The following is a 24196-nucleotide window of genomic DNA, read 5'->3' on the forward strand; positions in this document are numbered from 1 at the left end:
ATGATGTGGCTGATACCTTCCAGTTGACATTGTAAGGTGGCAATATTCACACAATAGCACTCGTTCAAATGGGCAGTTTTCAAAATTTGCCGAGGCAAAAGTGAACCGTGTACACTGAGTGTTAACACTTTCTGTTGCAGTAACGTTGCTCAGGAGGTTTTACGATTCTGATTGATAACCAGCTCAAACAACATTCCAGGGACTGTACAGATGGATGTGCATCAGGAGCTCTCTAAACTTGCTGTTATCAAAACAAAACAGCAGCCACCACTGGCAATCATCTCCATTTGATTGTGTCAAATCATTAGTACTTTGTCCCCAGGGATAGAGAACAAAAGAATTTCATAGATGTCGGTTTGTGTCTCTGGAGCCATGCATATTGCTCCATTTATATTGTTATTCAAGCCTGTCTTTGCAAGCAATGTGAGACTCACACATTGATGTCATTGAAGACTCCACTGGAGAATCTATATAATTTGTAACTATTCCAACACATGCAAACCGGTAGAGGTGGCTAAGGGATTCACTGGTGTGTTTTGGGAGAAGTCGGCCCAGCAACGTCTACTAAGGGAAGGACCCTCCAGTGATAAACAGGAATTAGAGCATCCGGTAAGGCAGCTGAAGGACTTCACTGGTACATTCTGGGAGAAGTTATTCCAGCAACATTCACTAAGAAGTGGGAAGTTTTAGGTAGGTAGGAGCTTTAGAGACATGGTCACACCCAAGGTGCAGGCAGTTGGATGGGTAACTGCTAGAAGGGGCAGGCAGTGCAGGAATCCACTCTGATCTAACAAGTATACTGTTTTGGGTAATGTTGAGGGGGGATGGCCTATCAGGGGATAACAGCAGCAGCTGCCAGGACAATGGCACCACGGGGGCTGGCTCTCTTGTTAAGCAGGGAGGAACAAAGAACACCAGAGCAATAGTTATAGGGGACTCTATAGTTAGGGATGCGGATAGGCGCTTCTGTGGACGTGAAAGAGACTCCAGGATGGTATGTTGCCTCCCTAGTGCCAGGGTCCAGGATGTCTCTGACTGGGCAGAAAGCTTTCTGAAGTGAGAGGGTGAACAGCCAGAGGTCGTGATGCACATTGGTACTAATGATATAAGTAGAAAGAGTGAAACAGCAGTTTAGGGAGTTAGGTAGAAAGTTGAAAAGCAGGATCTCTCAGGTTGTAATCTCAGGATTACTCCCTGTGCCAATTGCCAGTGGGGCTAGGAATAGGAAGATAGTGCAGCTCAACACTGGCTAAACAGCTGGTGTAGGAGGGAGGGTTTCAGATATCTGGACCACTGGGGTCTCTGCCGGGGCAGGCGCAACTTCTACAAGAAGAACGGGGCATAAATATTCTGGCCGGAAGGTTTGCTCGTATCTCATGGGAGAATTTAAATGAGTTTGACAGGGAGGTGGGAACCAAAGCACAGGTGAATTAACTGAAGGGGAACTAGAGATTAGGAGCAGTGAAACTGAGAGAAAGAGCAAGCAGGATGCAGATGCTAATCTAAGAGGGTCTGATGGACTGAAGTGCATTTATTTCAATGCAAGAAGTGTAACAGGTACAACAGATGAACTTAAAGCTTGGATTAGTACTTGGAACTATGATGTTGTTGCCATTACAGAGACTTGTTTAAGGGAAGGACAGGATTGGCAGCTTAACATTCCAGGATACAGATGTTTCAGGTGGGATAGAGGGGGGTGTAAAAGGGGTGGGGGAGTTACACTACTGGTTAAGGAGAATATCACAGCTGTACTCCAGGAGGACACCTCGGAGGGCTCAGACAGTGAGAAATTTGGGTAGAGCTCAGGAATAGGAAGGGTGTAGTCACAATGTTGGGGGTTTACTATAGGTCACCCAACAGCCAGAGGGAGATAGAGGAACAGATATGTAGGCAGAGGTATATTTGGTAGAACAGTCATATAAAACGAGTCATGTAAGAAACTGCACCATTTTAGTTTCTGTCTGGACTTACTCTTCGACCTCTATTTCCTTTAACACCATCTTTTCCTGGTTCACCAGCAACTCCAAATTCACCCTGTTTCAAGAATATGGCACATAGTCAAAAACCATGGGAAATGAATCACTAAAAAATGTTAAATAGTAATTTAATTATTTGCTTTACCTTTGGGCCTAGGGGTCCTACAGGGCCTCGCTCACCCTAAATACAAAGAACAGCATTAACAATGCATTGATATATCCATTTTTTTTGTTCTTCTAACTGTTTCCTTTCCTTAGGAAAACCCTGCAGGTTAACAGTGCAATCAGCACAGCACTCGATCATTACTCCAACTGATGCCGTTGAGCATTAATTAAAAATTCCTACATGTTGCAAACTTTACACCATCTAATGTTGTGATACCTTAGTTGTGATTCAATTTTTGCAACAATTTGCATGATTTTGAACTTTAATTTTAAAATTCCGCATCCATGTACAAATTTAAAGTTCCATTCTGTTTTCATCCCTTGTGCTAAAAAAGGTTTTTACATTCTGCAAATATATCGGTTTGCTATATTTTTACAGAAGTGCTTTTAGCTCTTTAATAATGACTGACCTTTCTGCCTTTAAGTCCAGCAATGCCAATTCCATTTTTTCCATCTTCACCCTGCAGGAGTCAACAAGACACCACGTAACTATTGGTTAGACAGCCATGCAAAACCTTTAAAGTGACGGTTAATTTTGAACATTTTTACTTTTGCACAGTATGTCCACAGATAAGCAAACCAAGTTAAATATTTGTATTCATCTAGATTAGGGCTCCTTGCTAACTTTGAATGCAGGGTCTCGGACAGTGCTGGGCTCCCTCAGTACTGCATTGGAACGTCAGCCTGGAATTTCTGTTCAATTTTCTGGATGTGGATTTGAACCTACAACCTCCCGACTCAGATATGAGAAACCACTGAGCCAAGTCTCTGGTCTCTGTCTGTGCAGAGTTTGCACATTCTCCCCATGTCTACGTGGATTTCCTCCGGATGCTCCAGTTTCCTCGCACAGTCCAAACGTGCGCTGGTTAGATTGATTGGCCATGCTAAATTGACCCTTAGTGTCAAGGGGATTAGCAGGGTAAATACATGGGGTCACAGAAATAATGCCTGGGTGAGATTGCTGTCGGTGGAGGCTTGATGGGCCGAGTGGCCTTTCTCTGATTCTATGATTTGCCTTTGAACTGTACTTCCCAGCTCTTAGCCTTGTCAGCAACGTGGAAGGGAGTTATGCAGCTTTATCTTGTATCTCTGACGAGAACAGTACCAGCAACACCACAAGCAGCAGAAGAAACAGCGGCACGCAGGAGTTCCAGCTTCTCCTTGAGTTTTCTGGAGTGTCAGTACCTCAGGAGGCTCAGACCCTGGCATCAGATCAATGCTGGCATTTTCAGCCTTCTGAAATAGAAGCTCCTGCTAAGTGGGCCAGCTGAATGTGTGTTGCCCGTGGTGGTCAGTCACAACAGCTCCGAGTTTCTTCACTTCCGGCTTCTTCCAGGAATCTGCTGTGACATCTGTAGAGGTTTACACTCTGGTGAGCATAAGCCTACCTCCCAGATGAGGAGTAACAGGGCCATCACTTTCAACCACCTCGTTACCAGTCAGAATGAGAGGGGCTGTGAGATTCACTGCTTTAGCTGGATTCCCACAGGTACATGGAGTTATAAATTGCACACATATGGCAGTGAAGGCAGCCTCAGCTCTATTCGCAGTATTCAATCCAAACAGACTGCACTCCATCAATGAGCGACTGGTGGTAAAGTCACTAGTGGTAAATAACCTGCAAGAATGAGCTACTATGGTGTATTCTTTCTGTATTAGTTAAGACTTGAACAGAGATTTGCGCCTCTTAGCAGAGTCAGTGAATGGCTCCTTGGAGACAAGCATTACCCCCTGAAGGGCATGGCTAATGGCATCTGTGAGGAAACCTACCATTGACACCCAGGAACTGTACAACCAATACCACAAATCTTTGAGCAATTTGTTGGAATGCTGAAGATAGGATTAAAGTTCCTGAACAGATCTTGTGACATCTTTCAGGATGCAAGAGTAGTTCTGTGCCCTGTTGAGTCTTACTCAATATAGTACAACAGAGAGAATATCAGGAAGAAAGTGATAATTATCCTGCACCTTTTGAGGAGGAGAAGGAAGAGGAACAACCAATTGAAAAGAAGGTGGAACTTGATGTGATCACAGCTGAGTGGGCAGGGATGCCCTAGACAGGCTCATTTGGCGACATACCAATCTGAGTCAGTATAACCACACAGTGCACTGAATCCACTGTGGCTGCTCCCAGCCCCCAGCACAAAGCATTCCCACAGTCAACAATCCACCCCCTCACTGAGACACATTGTTTATCTTCTACTCATTGTCATCTTGTTTTACTCAAGGCTGAAGACCACTTCACAGGAAAAAGTGGAGATGACTGGACAACGGAAACTTGGATTAAAGATTATGCTACATACATATGGACCATAAAAGTGGCAATTTAATTAACTTTTAAACGCCCAAATGATTTTTCTTGTGAAACTACAGAGTCTTCCTCTTCCTTCTATTATTTCTATGTTGTACTATCTCTGATTTCAACAGAGCTGAATGCAAGCTGACTGTTTTCTTCCTTTGGTTGCTAAGATGTTTGTAGCTGACTTAAGCTGGCAAACTGAGACTACCACCCAATGGTCAGGATTAGCACGTATCTACAGGTGGATATCCATGCAAAGCTCTAAGACATTGTATACTCATGACAGACATAGATTTCCCCCAATCTCTCCAGGAAGGTGAACAGTATCTTTGGGAATCCTGTCAAATTTCCTGCTATTGTCTCATCAATTAACCCCTATCCATTATGCCTTAAATACTGAGACTTCTATAGTTAAATGCAGGTTGTGATCGTGCCTTGTTGCTCAGCTGGTCAGGAAACCTGCAGGCTAATGCTTCATCAAAAATTTGTTTCAAAACCATTTCAAAAATTCCCAACTCACTTCTGGCTTCCCCCAACTGTGAGCAGGCCCAAGTCTTAAAATTCAGCTCATAAAGTTTGATTGTGTTTGTCAGAGGATGTTCTCCTATACATCTCTTCAGTTTATTTCCAATCTGAACGTGCTAATTCATGTGACAAAAGGTTCCACGTGCACCCAAGTAGCTTCCCCTGGCGATCATGAATAATGCAGCTAAGGCTAATCCTCTTAACTTTTTCACACTAAATCATAGAATCCCTATGATGCAGAAGGAGGCCATTCAGCCCATTGAGTCTGCACCAACTCTCCAACAGAATATCTTATCAGGCCCACCCCTTCCCTATCCCCATAATCTCACACATTTATTCCACTAATCCTACACATCTTTGGACACTAAAGGGCAATTTAGCACAACCGACCCACCTAACCTATACTTCTTTGCAATGTGGGAGCAAACCGGAGCTACCCAGGCCCGCTGTCTGTCCTATCCCCATGACTCCACATATTTACCTTGCCAATCCCCCAATCTACATATTTTGGGGCACTAAGGGGCAATTTGGTATGGCCAATCCACCTAACCTACACTTTTTTGGAATATTGGTGCAACCGGATCACCTGAAGGAAATCAATGCAGACAAAGGGAAATTCCTAGTGCTTACTGCTTAGCAACAGTTACTTACTGAAGGTTAGGAGCTGAAATCCTTGTGTACAGATACTAAAACCAGCTGGAGGGCCCATTGTTATTGCAACTCACATCAATTAATGACAGAAGTCAGAAATCAAAACCAGATTTTTCCGATCCTTCTGGCTCACTACCCCATCAACAAGTTCACTTATTAGCTAAGCCATCTGCACTAACAATCTATAAATGAAAGGCAGGAGCTTTCCTCTGTTATACAGTCATGGAACCTGCTAAATGCAACCTTGTGTGTTTGTTGACTTTGAATAGCCTGTGGTATGTATCTGTTTGCATCTAATGAACTAGTTTTAAAGTTAAAGTTCATTTATTAGTTACAAGTAGGCTTACATTAACACTGTAATTAAGTTACTGTGAAAATCCCCTAGTCGCCACACTCCACCCCTGTTTGGAGACATTGAAGGAAAATTTAGCGTGGCCAATCCACCTAACCAGCATGTGGGAGGAAACTGGAGCACCTGGAGGAAACCCATGCAGGCAAGAGGAGAATGTGCAAACTCTACACATGATGTGGAGATGCCGGCATTGAACTGGGGTAAACACAGCAAGAAGTCTTGTGTTGTTGTGAAACTCTGCACAGACAGTGACCCTAACTGGGAATCAAACCCGGTCCCTGGCGCTACAAGGCAGCAGCGCTAACCAGTGTGAACCATGCATCAACTGTGTGTCCAGGACAACACTGAAGTTTTTAAGGTTTGGTTGGAACTTCCTAAATTGACCAAAAGGAAAGACTTTGAATAGCAAGAGACACAAATTACATAGGAGCATGTAAGGAATGAAAGATACAACATTTCTGGAATAAATTACCAAGAAAAGTTGTTGAATTTGACAGTGTAAATGGGTTTGGTGATGTGTTGCTGAAAAGAGAAGGGACTAAGCAATATTAATTTAGTTAAGCAACATATTTAATGGCCCTTTTCATATTTTCAAAACTCTTGTTCTATTATTTTTATTTAAAAGTGGGACAAAAACAAATTAGTGCAGGTGTTGGAATCTGAAACTGCTGAGGTTCCCTGTGTGTATCAGAGGCGTTCCACCCACCCCCAACCCCTCATTAAGTTTGTCCTCCATTCTGTATCCCCCCCACCCCCACCTGATATCCAAAACCTACTGCCCATCCACCTCACCCAATTCTGTAGGGCGTGTGATCCCTCCTGACTCCTTGACATGCTTATCTCCAACATCCATGCCATTTCTCCCTGGCCCTTCCTGCAGTTCCACCAAGGGCCACTGCTTTCTTGTAGCACTGCTGGGGCAGCGAGTGTTATTGGCTGGTCAGATTCCTCTGTGGGCTGTTCACGCATGCACACACGCACACACACACACGCGCGCGCACACACACACACACACGCACACACACACACACGCACGCGCGCGCGCACACACACACACACACACACACACACACACACTATTATCACCATGGGGCAGCCCTTTTCAAAGTCAATCAGCTTCTTCCATGACACAGAGGTCTAGCAGTAAGATGGTCCCCTAAAATTCAACCATTGCACGTTCATGCTTTCACCCCAAACCTATTGTGTAACATTCAATAAAGTTTTATATTTGAAAAGTAAAGCTCTTACCATCTCTCCCCGTGGACCTGTGGGTCCAATTTCACCCTTTTCACCAGGATTTCCAGGTTCACCCTGTGGAGAAATAGATCAATGAAGATAAAATACTAACATTCACAAATCTACAACTTTTATCAGCGTTCATAATTAAATATTTTAGGTTGGTCCTTGCCTTTCTTCCTTGATGTCCTTGGTTCCCTCTCGCACCTGAAGCTGCTGCAGGACCAGCAGGTCCCTGGAACAAAACAAAATACGTGAAATGGAACTTCACATCGCTATAGAAATATTGATATACGTTTTCCTCTTTTTCAAATCATGGATACAATTGTGGATTCGTAAAGGTAACGTTAGGGAAATGTAATTAAGGTTAAATAAAGTTCCCTCTACTTTATCTTACCAAACACAGGAAGTGGACAGGTTGCATCTACATGACACAAATACCTTAACGCTACACTTCATACTGCAATCCAGCTGAACAAGTGTGCCTATATAACTCAATGGACTTCACAGCCAACTTTATCACGTACCTCAATGCAATCAATTTGTGCCCACTCTCCCCACAAGCAGAAAATGATATAAGTGGACACCAGTGTTGTTGAGGGATAGACGCCAGGGCACTGATGCACTGGAAACCTATTACATTCACCAGAATAGCTGTATATGACTTTGGTTAGATGTCTCACCTGACAGAGAACACTTCCAACAATGCACAGAGATAGACCAGATGCATCAAAATGCTCTTTCCCAGTCTATAAATTCTGATATAATGTTATCGTTCTTGTCACTCTTCCAATGCCAGCCTAGATTATTATACTTGAATCCTGACATGAGGGTTGAATATCCCACCTTATGTTGAAAATTGACCCTGTGTAACATTTCATAAGATGGAGATGCTGGTGTTGGACTGGGGTAAAACAGAAAGAAATCCCACAATGCCCGTTTAAAGTCTAAACAGATCCTGTCTGGACTTTAAACTGGTGTTGTGGGATTTCTTTCTGCGTTTCATAAGATCATAAGAAATAGGAGCAAGATTAGACCATTTGGAATTTCTATTTCTCGCTGCTCATCTCGTGATATGAATAAGGATGTTTACCAATTTAAGATTAAATTATATGGTGGATTTGACATTGTGGATTTGAGATCAGTTAGATTGAAGTCGAGACTGTCCCAAACTGATTTCATTTAGATCCTTACTGTCAGCTTATATAGGTTTCCATCTTTCAGTTTGAGTCTCTCGATTAGTTGACAGTAAAACAGGCAGAAGGTTTTTTTTCTCTACTTGTGCTAAGCTGACAAAATAAAGCATTTACCCTCGGTCCTCGGATGCCGGTTCCACCTTCTCGACCCGGAACTCCGGAAGATCCAGGTGGACCCTTAATGTACAAACAGAAAGTTCTTGCAGTAAGTTCCATATATCTCTGATGTTTTGAGATCCAGCAGAAATCAGCAACTAATTTTTTTAATGCATCACTTACTTGTAAACCTCTAAACCCTGGCAGCCCTGGAGGTCCATCAGTTCCCGCATTGCCGTTCGTACCCTAAAGATGTCAGATGAAATAAATGTTATATTTGTTCGAGAACCTTAAATGAAGAAATCTTTTTCTTATTAAGGGTCTGATTGCACCACAATTGGATTTATCCTGGTTACTGAAATGTAAGTAGATTCATGTACACATCAAAGTAAGGAGGCAAGAGTGCCAAACAGGTAATGACACCAGCCCCATGCCCCCACCTCTAAATGCTAAATTCTTTGGCAGTGTGCATTAGGGATATTCTGTAACTTAATTTGTCCAAATATCTAATTAATGTACACATGAGAAGTGTAGCAGGAGACAACCAGAACCATCACCAGAGCTTATCCACTAGATAGTGCAAGTTCAGGCACAATTCTTGCATATACTTCCGAAATTTCAAGCAATTCTGAATTAATTCCAGTATTTCTCCCAGAAGCTCTCATAGCCAATGAATGGAACTTTATAAAATGTCTTCATGAAACTCATTGTCCATCCACTCCACCATGAGGCCAGAGTTGAAGGAATGCAGATTTCTCCAAGAATAATAGAAATGGGAGAGGGAGGAGTGAAGTCATTAAGGAACTACGCAAGTTTTAAATTTGAGGTGTTGAGTGAACAGTAGCCAATTACAATTACTGAATGTGATTTGGTGCACAATATACCAGGAGAACATTAAAGTACAAGTCTGAGATGGTAAAGCTGTGGATGAGGATTTCAGTTGCTGAAAAACAGAGGAAGAGGCAGAGACCAGTACTGTTCGGAAGGTTGGAGTGGGCAGACTTTATGTTGGAGATGACACAGGGTTGAAAACTCACCTCTAGTTCAAATAGAACACTGAAATTACAAACTATCTGATCAACAGAGTTGAAGGAATGCAGATTTTGTCCAGAAAGATAAATGGGGGAGGATTACATAGATAGGGAGGAGATCTAGGGGTACATGTTCATAGCTCCTTGAAAGTGGAGTCACAGGTGGACAGAGTGGTGAAGAAGGCACTTGGCATGCTTGGTTTCATCGGTCAGGACATTAAATACAGGAGTTGGGACGTCTTATTGAAGTTGTACAAGACATTGGTAAGGCCGCACTTGGAATACTGTGTACAGTCATGGTCACCCTATTATAGAAAGGATATTATTAAACTAGAAAGAGTGAGAAAAGATTTACCAAGATGCTACTGGATCTTGACGGTTTGAGTTATAAGGAGAGGCTGGATAGACTGGGACTTTTTTCCCTAGAGTGTAGGAGACTTAGGGGGTGATATTATGCAGGTGTATAAAATTATGAGGGGCATAGATCAGTTAGATAGTCAATACATTTTCACAAAAATAGGGGAGTCTAGAGGGCATGGATTTAAGATGAGGGGGGAGAGATACAAAAGGGTCCGGGGGCAATTCTTTCACACAGAGGGAGGTGAGTGTCTGGAATGAGCTGCCAGAGGTAGTCATAGAGGTGGGTACAATTTTATCTTTTAAAAAGCATTTAGACAGTTACATGGGTAAGATTGGCACAGAGGGATATGGGCAATTGTAACCAGCTTAATGGTAAAATCTCGGTGGCACAGACAAGTTGGGCCGAAGGGCCTTTATTTCCATGCTGTAAACTTCTGTCTCTATAACAGAGATTAGGCAGGGGCACAACGATCGGCAGGGGAAAGAAGGTGAGAAACAACAGGCTAAATTTTCTGGCCCTTCCCACTGGCAGGATCTTTCAATCCCACATGGATAAGATGGCAATAGAGGAATATGAGCTAAATAGGGGCAACTGGGACTAGCTTAACGGTTAAAAGAAAGGACAGTATATACAAGTTGGGCTGAAGGGCCTGATTCCATGCTGTAAACTTCTACAATATGACAATACGCAAGGCAGGCAAGGGGGGTTTGGTCTGAGGTCATAGATGAAGCATCTCTAATTCCAATGTTGAACGAGAGCAAATGCAACTCATCAAAGTGTGAAGAAGCAAAAAGAATAGGGAGGGGTTGAGAGAAGTTGGCCGGAATTCTCCAGCCATTTGTGCCAGTGGGATTCTCTGGCCTCACCAGCAGTGCACCTTCCACCCGCAGGTTTCTCACGGCAGTGGGAATGACCACTCACGGCGGTGGGACCAGAGGGTTAGCAAACAGCCAGAAACACACAGCTGGAAAGCCCCAGAATCTCACTCGTTCTGTAAAAGTAGAGCTGGGGAGGCGACAGCCTAGTGGTATTATCACTAGACTATTATTACAGAAACTCTGCTAATGTTCTGGGGACCCGGGTTCAAATCCAGCCACAACAGATAGTGGAATTCGAATTCAACTTAATAAGAAATCTGGAATTAAGAATCGACTGATGATCATGAAACCCATCGTTGATTGTCAGAAAAAACCCATCTGGTTCACTAATATCGTCTAGGGAAGGAAATCCGCTGTCCTTACCCGGTCTGGCCTACGTATCACTCCAGAGCCACAGCAATGTGGTTGGTTCTCAACTGCACTCAGGCAACAAATGCCGGCCAGCCAGCGATGCCCATGTCCCACAAATGAACAGGAAAAGGGTTTTATCAACCATGTGATAGTTGACTCTACTTTTCAGATGGTGATCATAGAATCATAGAACCCTACAGTGCAGAAAGAGGCTCTTCGGCCCATCGAGTCTGTACCAAACACAATCCACCCAGGCCCTACCCCATATCCCTACATATTATACCCATTAATCCCTCTAACCTACACATCCCTGGACACTAAGGGGCAATTTCTTAACATGGCCAATCAACCTAACCCGCACATCTTTGGACTGTGGGAGGAAACCGGAGCACCCGGAGGAAACCCACACAGACATGAGGAGAATGTGCAAACTCCACACAGACAGTGACCTGAGCCGGGAATCGAACCCAGGAGCCTGGAGCTGTGAAGCAGCAGTGCTAACCCATTGCGCTACCGTGCCACCCCATGTCAAAGGACAGGAAATAGATGAGGAAGAGACGGGAGCAACAGGTACATCCTAAAAAGAGAAAATATTGCCATAAATGCACTGGCTATGTTAAATAGGTATGAGTGGATTAGAAAAGACAGGAATGAGCTAAATAATAGAAACAAGATATTGATGGAGTTCCTGTGCACTTGGCTGTGTCAAAGTCAGTGAAGATGGAAAGGAATTATACACTAGTCAGTCATAATCCTCACAAATGAGGATGTAATTTATGAATTTGATTAGGGCCATTTTAATGTTACAACAGAAATAGAAACCTGATCATAGAGATTCAGATAAGTAGTCAGGATTTTAGAAGGGAGAACACAGTCAAAAATTTTAGTTATTCCATCTTCAACTTCCCTTTCATTTCAAAATAGAAAAAAATAAACTTGCATTTATATAGCGCATTTCATAACCCCCAGACATTTCAACATACTTTACTATCAGTGAAGTACTTTAGAAATAGAATCACTGTTGTAGCGTAGGAAACACAGCAGCCAATCTCCACACAGAAAGCTCCCACAAACAGCACTGCCATGATGATCAGAAAGTCTGTTCTGTGATATTAATTGAAAGAGGTTGTGGTCGAGGCAGCTGAACTACTTTCCTGAAGTGTTGTGAAAAAGAAATCAAGGGGCCCCCTTACAGCTTGATTGAACTCTGCAGGTTTCAGAGGTTTGTGGTATTCTAGTTCAGTCAGATTGCACTCATTATATTCTCTGTACTCACATCAATTTCTAACTTGCCTTACTTTGATGGAAGCTCTGACTCCATGCTAGGTTGTAGTTTCCCAGATGCCAGTCTGCCTTTGGGTACCTCACCCATGTGCATAAAATATTATTGTCAGAAAGCTCTTCAATTATGGAACACTGGGGCCAAGTTCAATCAATTCATAACAATGGCTATGAAATCAGAAAGTGGAGATGTCAGCATTGGACTGGGCTAAACACAGTAAAATGTCTCACAACACCAGGTTAAAGTCCAACAGGTTTATTTGGTAGTAAATGCCACTTGTCTTTGGAGCACTGCCCCTTTGTCAGGTGGGTGGGAGTTCTGTTCACAAACAGGGCATATAAAGACACAAACTCAATTTACAGAATAATGGTTGGACTGCGAGTCTTTAAAGGTAATCAAGTCTTAAAGGTACAGACAATGTGAGTGGAGAGAGGGTTAAGCACAGGTTAAAGAGATGTGTATTGTCTCCAGACAGGACAGTTAGTGAGATTTTGCAAACCCAGGCAAGTCATGGGGGTTACAGATAGTGCGACATGAACCCAAGATCCCGGTTGAGGCCGTCCTCGTGCGTGGAACTTGGCTATCAGTCTCTGCTCAGCGACTCTGCGCTGTCGTGTGTTGTGAAGGCCGCCTTGGAGAATGCTTACCCGAAGGTCAGAGGCTGAATGCCCGTGAACACTGAAGTGTTCGCCAACAGGAAGGGAACAGTCTTGCCTGGAGATTGTTGAGTGATGTTCATTCATTCATTGTTGTAACATCTGCATGGTCTCCCCAATGTATCATGCCTTGGGACATCCTTTCCTACAGCGTATCAGGTAGACAATGTTGGCTGAGTTGCAAGAGTATGTACCGTGTACCTGATGGATGGTGTTCCCACATGAGATGATGGAATCTGTGTCGATGATCCGGCATGTCTTGCAGAGGTTGCTGTGGCAGGGTTATGTGGTGTTGTGGTCACATTCACGACACACGACAACACAGAGTCACTGAGCAGAGACTGACAGTCAAGTTCTGCACACATGAGGATGACCCCAAACAGGATTGTGGGTTCATGTCACACTATCTGTAACCCCCATGACTTGCCTGGGCTTGCAAAATCTCACTAACTGTCCTGTCTGGAGACAATACACATCTCTTTAACCTGTGCTTAACCCCCACATTGTCTGTACCTTTTAAGACTTTATTACCTGTAAAGACTCACATTCCAGCCATTATTTTGTAAATTGAGTGTGTCTTTATATGCCCTGTTTGTGAACAGAACTCCCACTTACCTGATGAAGGGGCAGCGCTCCAAAAGCTAGTGGTTTGTGCTACCAAATAAACCTGTTAGACTTTAACCTGGTGTTGTGAGACTTCTTACTGTGAAATCAGAAACAAGAACTCTAATTGCTTTCTCCATCTTAACTTCAGGGTATTGACGCTGACTGGATCGCTGGTTTTGTTAAGGCCAGCCAACTCAACACAGGCCAGAAAATGAGCCTGGAATCTTCTAGTTCATCTAAGCACTGGAAGAACCAGATTAGTCATCAAAGGGGTTCTTAATCCTGGTGAATGCATTCCACTTCAAAATTGGAAGAGACATGTAATCACAATTGATGAGGTTGTGTATGACACAGCTATGTATTTCTGTTTCAATTTTACTAATCTTTTGCTTCCTTACTGTCTTAAATTTTACAATTCATTCTATATTGTGAAATTTATGTTTCTGTACAATGTAATTACAATGTACTTAATGTAGTCATGGTTACATGGTTTTTTTTATGGACCCCTTCATTATGTTTCAGCGATGTTTAACTACACATTTGGCCTGTGTACGTTCTCCATTTTCTTTTGCTTGTGCATCAGTTAAATATTTACTGCAACCTTATTGCACCATTACACAACTCTCCCTCATGAGTTATGTGTTTAAAACCACTGCAGACCTTTGGTGGAATATACAGATTAATACGTAACACAGCTAAAAATGTTTTTAAATAAAATTATTAATAAAAATGTAAACTGTACTCTTGCTCCAGGTGATCCTCTGCGGCCTTGCGATCCCTGTAATGATAAAACCCAGGACTGTGTTACTGATGTGACCTGTCACTGAGTGTAAAAAACAGAGTTTGTAAATGCTGAATATAAAACAGTGTAGTTACTATTCAAAATGTAAATTGTTACATTTATTTATATACTCTAGCCAAAAACACCAGAGAGAAAAATCAGGAAAAGAAGTGTTAATAAAATTTATAGCTCACATGCATTTTCTTTATTTATATTAGAATACACCATTTGTGACAAAAAAGACTGGTTAAGTTCAACATACTTACTGGGAGAGGGAGGAGATTCTTCTAGAATTATTTCAGTGATGTTATTGTACCTCTCCCCCCCCCCACCCCACCCCACTGGGTTTGTCACTTGTGACGTACCCGTAGCCAACAGGGACCTCCATCCTCCCCACCAAGAGGCTGGGTGCATCATTACTTACTGAGGTGACATGCCCCCATTTCCCTCACCACCCCCCCCATGAAAGCGTCACACACCCTTCTCTTTATTATGTTTCCCAACTACAGGCAGCAGATGACTCCCATTACCATCACCTTTCCACCTGTAACCTTGTACAGTGACAGAAAAGCCCATAGATATAACAGTGAGGCTGTTGTACATTGTCCGTCTTGAGCACTCAGCCCTTCCCACTCTGCAGTTGGAGAACATTGTGCTCCCAATGGATACTCCAGCAATATTCCCACCTCACTCCACGACTGGTTCAAATTTCTGACTTCTTACTGAGGTCTCGAAAACCCCCAGACTGTATCTGCACTCTGACCCCTTTCACAGAATCCCTACAGTACAGAAGGAGACTATTCTGTTCATCAAGCCTGCACCTGCAATAATCCCACTCATAACCCCACATTTTTACCTCCTGACACTGAGCATGGCCAATCAACTTAATCTGCATATCTTTGGAGTGTGGGAGGAAACCAGAGCACACAGAGAAAACCCACGCAGACATGGGGAGAACGTGCAGACTCCACACAGACAGTGACCTGAGGCTGGACTTGAATCTGTATCCATAGTGCTGTGAGGCAGCTGTGCTAACCATTGTGTCACCGTGCTGCCCTTTCCACATAGTCATAGTGGTGTCTCTACTCTCTGGTCCCTTTCCACATAGCCACAGTAATATCTGTACTCTGACTCCTTTGTACATAGCTGCAGTAATCTCTACTCTCTGACTCATTTGCACATAGCCACAATAGTGTCTCTACTCTCTGACTCATTTGCACATAGCCACAATAGTGTCTCTACTCTCTGCCTCATGACTGCAAGCTCCAGACTAAGGATTTTGACTTTCACAGAGTTCCCCAGTACCCTCATGATCGAAGGCTACATTGTATCCCTTCCCAGCCCCCCAAACCCCCCATTATGAGTCTCCATGCGACTCATCCCTGTTTCTGATTCCAGAGTTTGTCTGCATCCCCTCCTATTCATATACATGTAACCCCTTTTTGTCTATTCTTTGTTAGCATTTCATTTGTTCTTGTTGGACTGCAGCTTCCCACCCCTCCCTCTACCGATTCCCCCTCCTCCTTCATGCCATTGCAAAGCCTTCCTTCCCCATTGTCCCACGTGTGTTCCCCATTCTCCACCACCCGGTCCCAAATGCTCCCTGATAGAAACGCAAGTTTCTGAATGTTGAGCCTTGTATGAGGACCACTGCACAGTGGTGTCCTTGTGACTACGGAGACACCCATGGGGAGGAGACCAACCCTACTCTGTCAGCAGTGTGTCCTTCACTGTAACGAGAAGGAGCTCAGCTTTGTGGCAGGTATGTCACTCTCACCTCAAAGTTGCCAATGAAGTGAGGTACAGTCTGTGCACACCACTCCTTTCACAATTGTTTCAAACCAGTGTAACTTCCCACTGGAAAGAATGGAAGGTGGCACATGATTCTGGCTGTATCAATCAACATTCGCCAGATGGTAATGAATGCAGATGGCGTTCAAGTCACTGGGCAGAAGAATATCTGACCCACCATTTACCCGTCATAGATAGAACTGCAAAATAATTTCACATCAGCGGGTTTCTGACTTTTTGGCTCCTGCTGGATTCTCCGCTTCCACCCACCACAAAACCTGCAGGATGGGAGAATCCCACCCAGTGACTCCTTCAGGATACTGGAGTCTGAAACATTTCTGTGGATGCCCGAAAGCTGACTTACCCTGCGTCCAGCTTGTCCAGCTACTCCTGGGCGACCACTTCCACCTGAATCTCCCTAAATCAAAATTAAATTACAGAGATACAAATGATTTCCCACCTTTATCTGAGTATTCAAAAGAGATAACTATGGTTTATTGCATACATTAGATTAATTAATTAGTAATAGTCAAAAGTATTGCAATTATGCTTCCAACTGCCATTTTTGTAAGAAAGCCGATTTATTTAGACAATATATACATTACCACTAAACCCATGTCGCCCCTCTGCCCTTTGGCTCCTATCTGAGCATTTGTGACTCCTGGTTCACCCTGTAAGATCACAGAAAATTATCTCAAAATCTGCAGAATTAAACTGTATCTTATTTTTAAGTTATCAGAAGTATAATGTATTACTATCACATCAGATTAACAGGAGACAAACATTTAACTTCTAAAATTATACGTCTACTCTCACAAGATATGTCCACCTCCTTATTTTAAAGAAAATTTGTTAAAATAGCAAACAGAGGAATTCCATACACATGCATTAATATTTGCTGATACTGCTCATTTGTAGTTTTGTGTCATGTTTACAATGTACAATGGAGACATTTTCATTCTAAGTGCTGAATCTGGGCATAATTCAGATCCGGCTTAGAAATCTGCTTTCAGGTGCCCCCATACGCACTTAGCCTGGAAAAATAAAATCGGGGGTCCCATTCGCGTTGTGGGCAGGGCTTACTGCAGCCAAAACCATCAGAGCTCTGAACTGTGCAAGCGCAGTTGGGAAAAAATTTGAAAAAGCGCGTCTGCGTCAGATCGCTCCCAGGCCACAGAAAGTGGAGTGAGCAGTCCGGGAGCAAACAGCGGGGGCGATGTGGCGCACACGCACATCACTGTCCCCCTTGTCCACCCATCACCCCACTACCCAGACCGATCATGACACCCCCCCCCCTCCTCCACTGATCGCCCACAGAGTGGCAGCAGACCCCCTGCCCTCCCCCCTCACCCCAGAGATCCATCTGCTCCCGCACTCCACCCCCCCAGTGAGCGATCGGGCCTCCCTCCCCTCCCCACCCCACATCACAGATACATCTTACCTGCCTCCCCTCACCCACCCCCCCCAGAGAATGAACAAAGATAATCTCCAAGTGTGTTACAATACAAGTGAGAGGAAATTGTTTTGAGTTTTACAGTTAACTATTTGTGGTATGATTGTGGATTGGTGAAGACCATTAGCTATCAAATAAATTTGACTTACTTTACAATGGCCACTCCTATTTGTCTTGCTATGATTATTCAATACCACAATAATTTGGTTAAAATATAACAGATGGAAAACATTTTGGAAACATTTAAATAACTTACAGCATCTCCTCGATGACCAAGATCACCCCTTTCTCCTTTCACTCCTTTTGCTCCTTTCACTCCCTGGAGAGAAAAATAGGGTCCGTGGTTTATTTTGTAATCAGTTTTCTCTCTTATCCATCCATTTCTAACAGTAGGTGAAAATCTCTACCTACTTTTTTTCATTCAGCCATCATGTATTTATATCCATCACTGTTTCTATCTGTCACTCCTGCTGCTTTTGGTCTGTCTCTTTTTTTTCTACCGATTTTAATTTTAAACAAAGAGGCATTAAGATATTTACAGTGGTGACCTGCCCAAGGACTGGTGTTCTGCTCATTCCTCCATGCCTCATAGTCTTGCAATTTCCTCTTCAGTCGCTCCTAAGAATCTTCCATTTTCCACTTTAGTAAGAAATGGGCAATCTGACTGGAGAGAGGATTTGGAGGTTTCTGATCTAACTTCCTCATGTGTGCTTAAAGGAAGTACAAGCTCTCTTCCTGAAGCATCCTCTTTGCTTGTGAGCAGTGTTGTCCTTCAAAGCTCTCACTCTTCTGACATCATCAACAAATAGTTGCTGGTCCCACCATTGGCTTTGGCTCAGAACCCTACACATGGGACCCTTAGCTGGGCCTGGGGTGACTCCTGTAAGGACAGTATGACCCAACCCTTTGTTTCAAGTGACGCTGCTAGCCTATATTAAGATATATAGATGGACTATGCAAAAGTAGAAATAGGTGATTTCCATAATTAACATTAATGATGAATTAATGGATATATTAGCTCAACGTAGGTTTCTTAGTTCTGTGTACTTCCGTTTGAAATGTTGAGTAGTGTCTAACTAATAGTAGGAAGGAATATTTATTTCAAAGTTCAGTAACACTTTCTGATGCATTGCTATCTCAATAGCACTACTTCAAAGGTTTCCTTTATATGGTGTAATTATTGCATGGAAGGTTAGCAGACTTACCCATTCTCCTGAGTTGCCACTCTCTCCTGGTGGTCCTGCTGCTCCATTTATTCCCTAATCAGACATGAAAAATTTGGTCTCATTTTGATAATATAGGTAAAATAGGAACATGTCAAAGGAGTGTTGTGACTTAAAGTAATAGCCAAAGCACAACAGTTACATACCTGCTCCCCATCTATTCCATCCAGGCCAAGTTCTCCAAATTGACCCTAGGAAAAGGTAGAAGAACATAAAACAAAAATAGGAAAAGACCATTATGCTCAACAAGGTGACCCCCATGGCCATTTACCACTCTGTCTGAGCTGGGGGGACGGCTGCTGACCTTTCAGTTTTGAGACTATCCAATATGTTTAATTGAATAAAAGCAAATTACTGCGGATGTTGGAATCTGAAACCAGCAGAGAAAGTGCTAGAAAATCTCAGCAGGTCTGGCAGCGTCTGTAAGGGGAGAAAAGAGCTGACATTTTGAGTCCAGATGACTCTTTGTCAAAGCTAAAAGGCAGAGAAAGTGGGAGATATTTATACTAGGGAGAGGGAATGAAAGATGAGTCATAGCCACAGAAACCAGGGGAAAAGACTGCTAATAGCTACCCACAGAGAGAATAAAGGGTGTGAATGGCCAAATGGCAGAGAAGCTGTAAGCTGTGACAGATGGAGATGTTGGGTTGGGGCGGCGGGCGAGGGCGGTGATAGGACAGAGGTAAAATGTAGAAAAGGGGAAGCAGGGGGAGAAAAGCTAAGGGAAAGGTGATGAAGTGGGGGAAAGAGTTGGGGAGGGGCAATGAAGAAAGACAATCAAAGGTAGAGAATAGTAAAATATTAAATTAAAAGAAATGAAAACAAAGGGGGCTGAGGTGGGGTAGAACAAATCCTCTGAAGTTGTTGAATTCGATGTTGAGTCTGGAAGGCTGTAAAGTGCCGAACCGGAAGATGAGATGCTGCTCCTCCAGTTTGTGTTGAGCTTCACTGGAACATTGCAGCAAACCAAGGACAGACATGTGGGCATGGGAGCAGGATCGTGTGTTAAAATGGCAAGAAACCGGAAGGTCAGGGTCCTGATTGTGCACAGACTGAAGGTGCTCAGTAAAGCAATCACCCAGTCTGCGCTTGGTCTCTCCGATGTAGAGGAGACCACATTGGGAGCAGTAATGCAATAGACCAAATTGAAAGAGGTGCAAGTGAAACGCTACTTAACCTGGAATGAATGTTTTGGACCTTGGATGGTGAGCATGGAAGAGGTAAAGGGACAGGTGTTATACCTTCTACCATTGCATGGGAAGGTGCCATGAGTGATGGGAGAGGTGTTGGGTATAGTGGAGGAGGTTATCCCGGAGGGAATGGTTTCTGCAGAATGCTGACAGAGGGAGTGATGAAAAGATGTGTTTGGTGGTGGCATCACATTGGAGTTGGCAAAAATAGTGCAGGATTATGCTTTGCATGCAGAGGCTGGCGGAGTGAAATGTGAGAACAAGGGGGACTCGTTGTTCTTTGTTTTATCCTTATTCTGGGAGGGAGAGGAGGGGGTGAGGGTCATGGCACAGGAGATAGACTGCATGCTGCTGAGGGCCCCGTTCACTGCCAGATAACTGCTTCCTCAATTAGTGTGGAATCGTGACCACATTTGACTTTAATTTCAGGAACTGAAATTGTTCTGTGTCTCTGCCATGTCCTCTGAGGACCTGATAACTGGTGTGACAACAATAATTTCTCCCTCAATGTCAACAAAGCAAAGGAGATTGTCATCGACTTCAGGAAGCATACTGGAGAACATGCCCCTGTCTATATCAACAGGGACAAAGTAGAAATGGTTGCAAGCTTCAAGTTTTTAGGTGTCCAGATCACCAACAACCTGTCCTGGTCCCCCCATGTTGACACTATAGTTAAGGAAGCCCACTAAAGCCTCTACTTTGAGAAAACTAAGGAAATTCAGTACGACTCTCACCAACTTTTACAGATGCCCCATAGAAAGCATTCTTTCTTGTTGTACCACAGCTTGGTCTGGGCTCCTGCTCTGCCCAAGACCACAACAATCTACAGAAGGTCATGAAAGTAGCCCAATCCATCACACAAACCAGCCTCCCATCAGCTGACTCTGTCTACGCTTCCCACTGCCTCAGCAAATCAGCCAGCATAATTAAGGACCTCACACACCCCAGACGTTCTCTCTTCCATCGGGAAAAAGATACAAAAGTCTGAGGTCACATACCAACCGACTCAAAAACAGCTTCTTCCCTGCTGCCATTAGACTTTTGAATGGACCTACCTTGCATTAAGTTGATCTTTCTCTACACCCTAGCTATGTCTGCAACACTACATTCTGCACTCTCTTGTTTCCTTCTCTATGGACGGTATACTTTGCCTGTATAGTGCACAAAAAACAATACTTTTCACTGTATACTAATACATGTGACAATAATAAATCAAATCAAATCGAAAGTCCTCATTTTCCATGATCATTTCTCCTATCTCTGCCTTGAAATATTAGATATTGGTTTAAGTTGCTCTCCTTTGTAAATACTTGTTTGAAGTCTTGCAATTTATTTTTTTAAAATATTTATGGATGGTTTACTCTCATGTTCTCTTTTCCCCCTTTTTCTCAATGTGTTGTCCACCATTTGTTGTTTTCTAAAATGCTCAGGTTTAACATTATTTATTGCGACATTATACGCCTCTGCTTTTAATCTAGTAATATCCTTAACATCCCCAGGGTGGGGATGGACGGATCTTTCTTGCTGAGTTTTTGATTTTTGGTGAACATCTGGTTAAGTCTTTGGCTGCTCGGTATTATGCTCTAGAATTCCTTCCCTAAAATCTTAGCTTCTCCACTACTCCTGCTTATATCTTAACTCTTGGACCAAGCTCTCATTTAATATTTCTTTTATACCTTTTAATATCTCTTATTTTGGTTTGTTATCAATTATGTTAATTACATTACTGTGAAACATCTGTGGATGTTTTTCTGTGCTAAATGTACCATATAAACGTAGGCTTTTTTTTCTTAAAATTATAGATTAATTCAGGTTGCATAATCTGATGGATGGGGCCATCATTGTGGTTATTTTTTGAGAGGGACATCCGTGGCTTTTTGAGTTAAGCAGTTAAGACTGTTTTGTTAATGCGGACAGTTTAATGATTTCATATTTCTCATCATATAGCTGAGTACATACCTTATCTCCTGGATATCCACGACTACCCTGTAAAGATATTTGTAAAAATATATTAGTCACATAATTTCCCCTTTTTCCATTTTGATAAAATTTAATTTAATTAGAATGTTTCTCACTCCTTACCTTAATTCCATTCTGTCCTCGACATCCTTGGAACCCTTGAGTTCCATTAATACCTGGTGGACCTCTATCACCCTGTCACAAACAAAAAGAATAAAATAATTCAAGTCTTTCAGCATTAACAGTCCAGATGTCTACGGGGATATGTGGAGGAAATTCGGTCAGGATTCTGTAAATTCTCAATATAATAAATAGCAGGGCCTCATTTGTCACACTCTTATAGCTGGCACCTGGCTTGATCGGCCAAAGTGAGTGGAAGAGTGTTTTCCTGAAGGAAAGTGCTGCATTAACCAGATTCTGGGACATGGGGTTAGTTATGATCAGGGTCTCAATGGGCTTCCTGCAGAACCTGTACAGGTTTTGGACCCAGTGCGGTTGTCTGCTGGTCCATGGTCTATTCCTTGGCATTATCACTTTGATGTGTTCTACAAGTGATTTCCATTTCCTGTTTGATCATTGTTCCTGTGAAGTGCCTTGTGACATTATGTAAAATTCAAGCTGCCGTATAAAGAAAAAGTTGTTGTTCGGTTTGTATTAGGCTGAGCTTTTGGGAATGGTGTTGAGTATCAGGTGAGAAAGTTCATGTCAAATTGCTGCAACAATGGAACAGACGCAGAAGAGATTGCACGTGGAGGCAGTGCGTGGGACAGGGTGGCGGGCCCTATTTCACCATTTTTATTCTAAGCACTGGGCGGACTTGAAACGCAGTGTTTTAGATGTGACTTTCAGACCTGTTCTCAGGTGTCCCCATACGCAATCTGCCCCAAAAATATCAGCAGTTCCGAATTAAGCTGCTAAAGTCTGTCTCTGCCTGAAAGCCTGCAGCTCCAATCGGTGCCTCCAACTGCACACGCACAGAAAAAAAATGATCGAATGCTGCTCCCTCGCCACATCGCTCCTGGGCTGGATAATAACTCCCGTTGGCCTCCACAGACATTGTCCCATCCTCTCCCCCTCCCCCAACATTACTGACCCCCTTATCCCCCCCAACGCCACCCAGACCGATCATGCGCTCCTGCCCCCTTCCCCCACATTGATCTCAGGCAGAGTAGCAGCGGATCCCAACCGCCCCCCCACAACCAATCTCAATTACTCGGGGGCACAGGTTTAAGGTGTGAGGGGCATGTTTTAAAAGAGATTTACGGGGCGGATATTTTACACATAGAGTGGCGGGTGCCTGGAACTCATTGCCGGGAGAGGTAGTGAAAGTAGATACTTCTAAGGGGCGTCTTGACAAGTTCATGAACGAGATGGGAATAGAGGGATATGGTCCCTGGAAGTCAGGCAGCCTGGTCGGTGCAGGCTTGGAGGGCCGAAGGGCCTGTTCCTGTGCTGTAATTTTCTTTGTTCTGTTGGATCCACCTTCTTTCCACCACCTCCCCCCCCCCCCCCCCCACCACAAGCAGAGAGATGGTGGATGCTTGGCACCTACTTCCTCATTAACTGGAGCGCCCGAGTTGGACTTTTCTGGAGCGTGTCAGTTCCGCGTCGATTCTGAATGGGTAAACATGGTGGTTCACCCATTAAATCAATTTAAATGCATGCAAATATATTTAAATGGCCACCGCACCCATATTGGGCACAGTCCTGATCCTGGCCATTTTCGGACCTTGGTGAAGCAGGAACCAGCGCGGATGCGGGCATGGATCGTGCTACTCACCTCACGCCTGACTTTACTAAATTTTTGTGCCCGAAACGGGCGTGTGGAGGGACAATGTGTGGAGGGATGGTTGAACTTTGGGTGGCGAAGGCTTTGGGTAGGGAAAGTTCCTCTGAGGGACCAAGGGGAAACACTCCTGTTCCTCTTGGCCCACAAGCTGTGCTGGAAAGGCATTTACATTCTGGATTTGTCTATTCTTGTATTTTTCAGCTGCCAGGTGTCTTGCACCTTGGAAAATTTTGGCGTGCAGCTGTGTAATGTAAAACCCCTATCATTTCAGGCATGTAGTCTTGTTAATAAGTGGTACACATCTTGAAAGTTCGCTAAGAAAGTTGGCCTTGCAGACAAGAAAAGTCTC

At 43.5% G+C, this 24196-nt stretch overlaps 1 protein-coding gene across 5 annotated transcripts in view; it reads right to left on the reverse strand.

The window, feature by feature from the left end:
- Positions 1 to 24196, reverse strand: part of LOC145349814 (collagen alpha-3(VI) chain-like) — a 154664-nt gene that overhangs the window by 28582 nt on the left and 101886 nt on the right. For all 5 annotated transcript variants that reach the window (XM_080198362.1, XM_080198364.1, XM_080198363.1 and 2 more), the window contains 15 exons: positions 22182 to 22253; positions 22059 to 22085; positions 19056 to 19100; positions 18892 to 18945; positions 17943 to 18005; positions 16839 to 16904; positions 16598 to 16651; positions 14404 to 14439; positions 8680 to 8742; positions 8515 to 8577; positions 7377 to 7439; positions 7217 to 7279; positions 2552 to 2602; positions 2122 to 2157; positions 1972 to 2034 (listed from right to left, as the gene is read on the reverse strand). In XM_080198362.1, coding sequence (XP_080054488.1) covers positions 1972 to 2034; positions 2122 to 2157; positions 2552 to 2602; positions 7217 to 7279; positions 7377 to 7439; positions 8515 to 8577; positions 8680 to 8742; positions 14404 to 14439; positions 16598 to 16651; positions 16839 to 16904; positions 17943 to 18005; positions 18892 to 18945; positions 19056 to 19100; positions 22059 to 22085; positions 22182 to 22253 — 819 coding nt within the window. The remainder of the gene's footprint in view (positions 1 to 1971; positions 2035 to 2121; positions 2158 to 2551; positions 2603 to 7216; positions 7280 to 7376; positions 7440 to 8514; positions 8578 to 8679; positions 8743 to 14403; positions 14440 to 16597; positions 16652 to 16838; positions 16905 to 17942; positions 18006 to 18891; positions 18946 to 19055; positions 19101 to 22058; positions 22086 to 22181; positions 22254 to 24196) is intronic.

This window comes from Carcharhinus amblyrhynchos, chromosome 11, assembly GCF_965287045.1.
Source record: "Carcharhinus amblyrhynchos chromosome 11, sCarAmb.v2.hapA, whole genome shotgun sequence".
Classification (NCBI taxonomy): domain Eukaryota; kingdom Metazoa; phylum Chordata; class Chondrichthyes; order Carcharhiniformes; family Carcharhinidae; genus Carcharhinus; species Carcharhinus amblyrhynchos.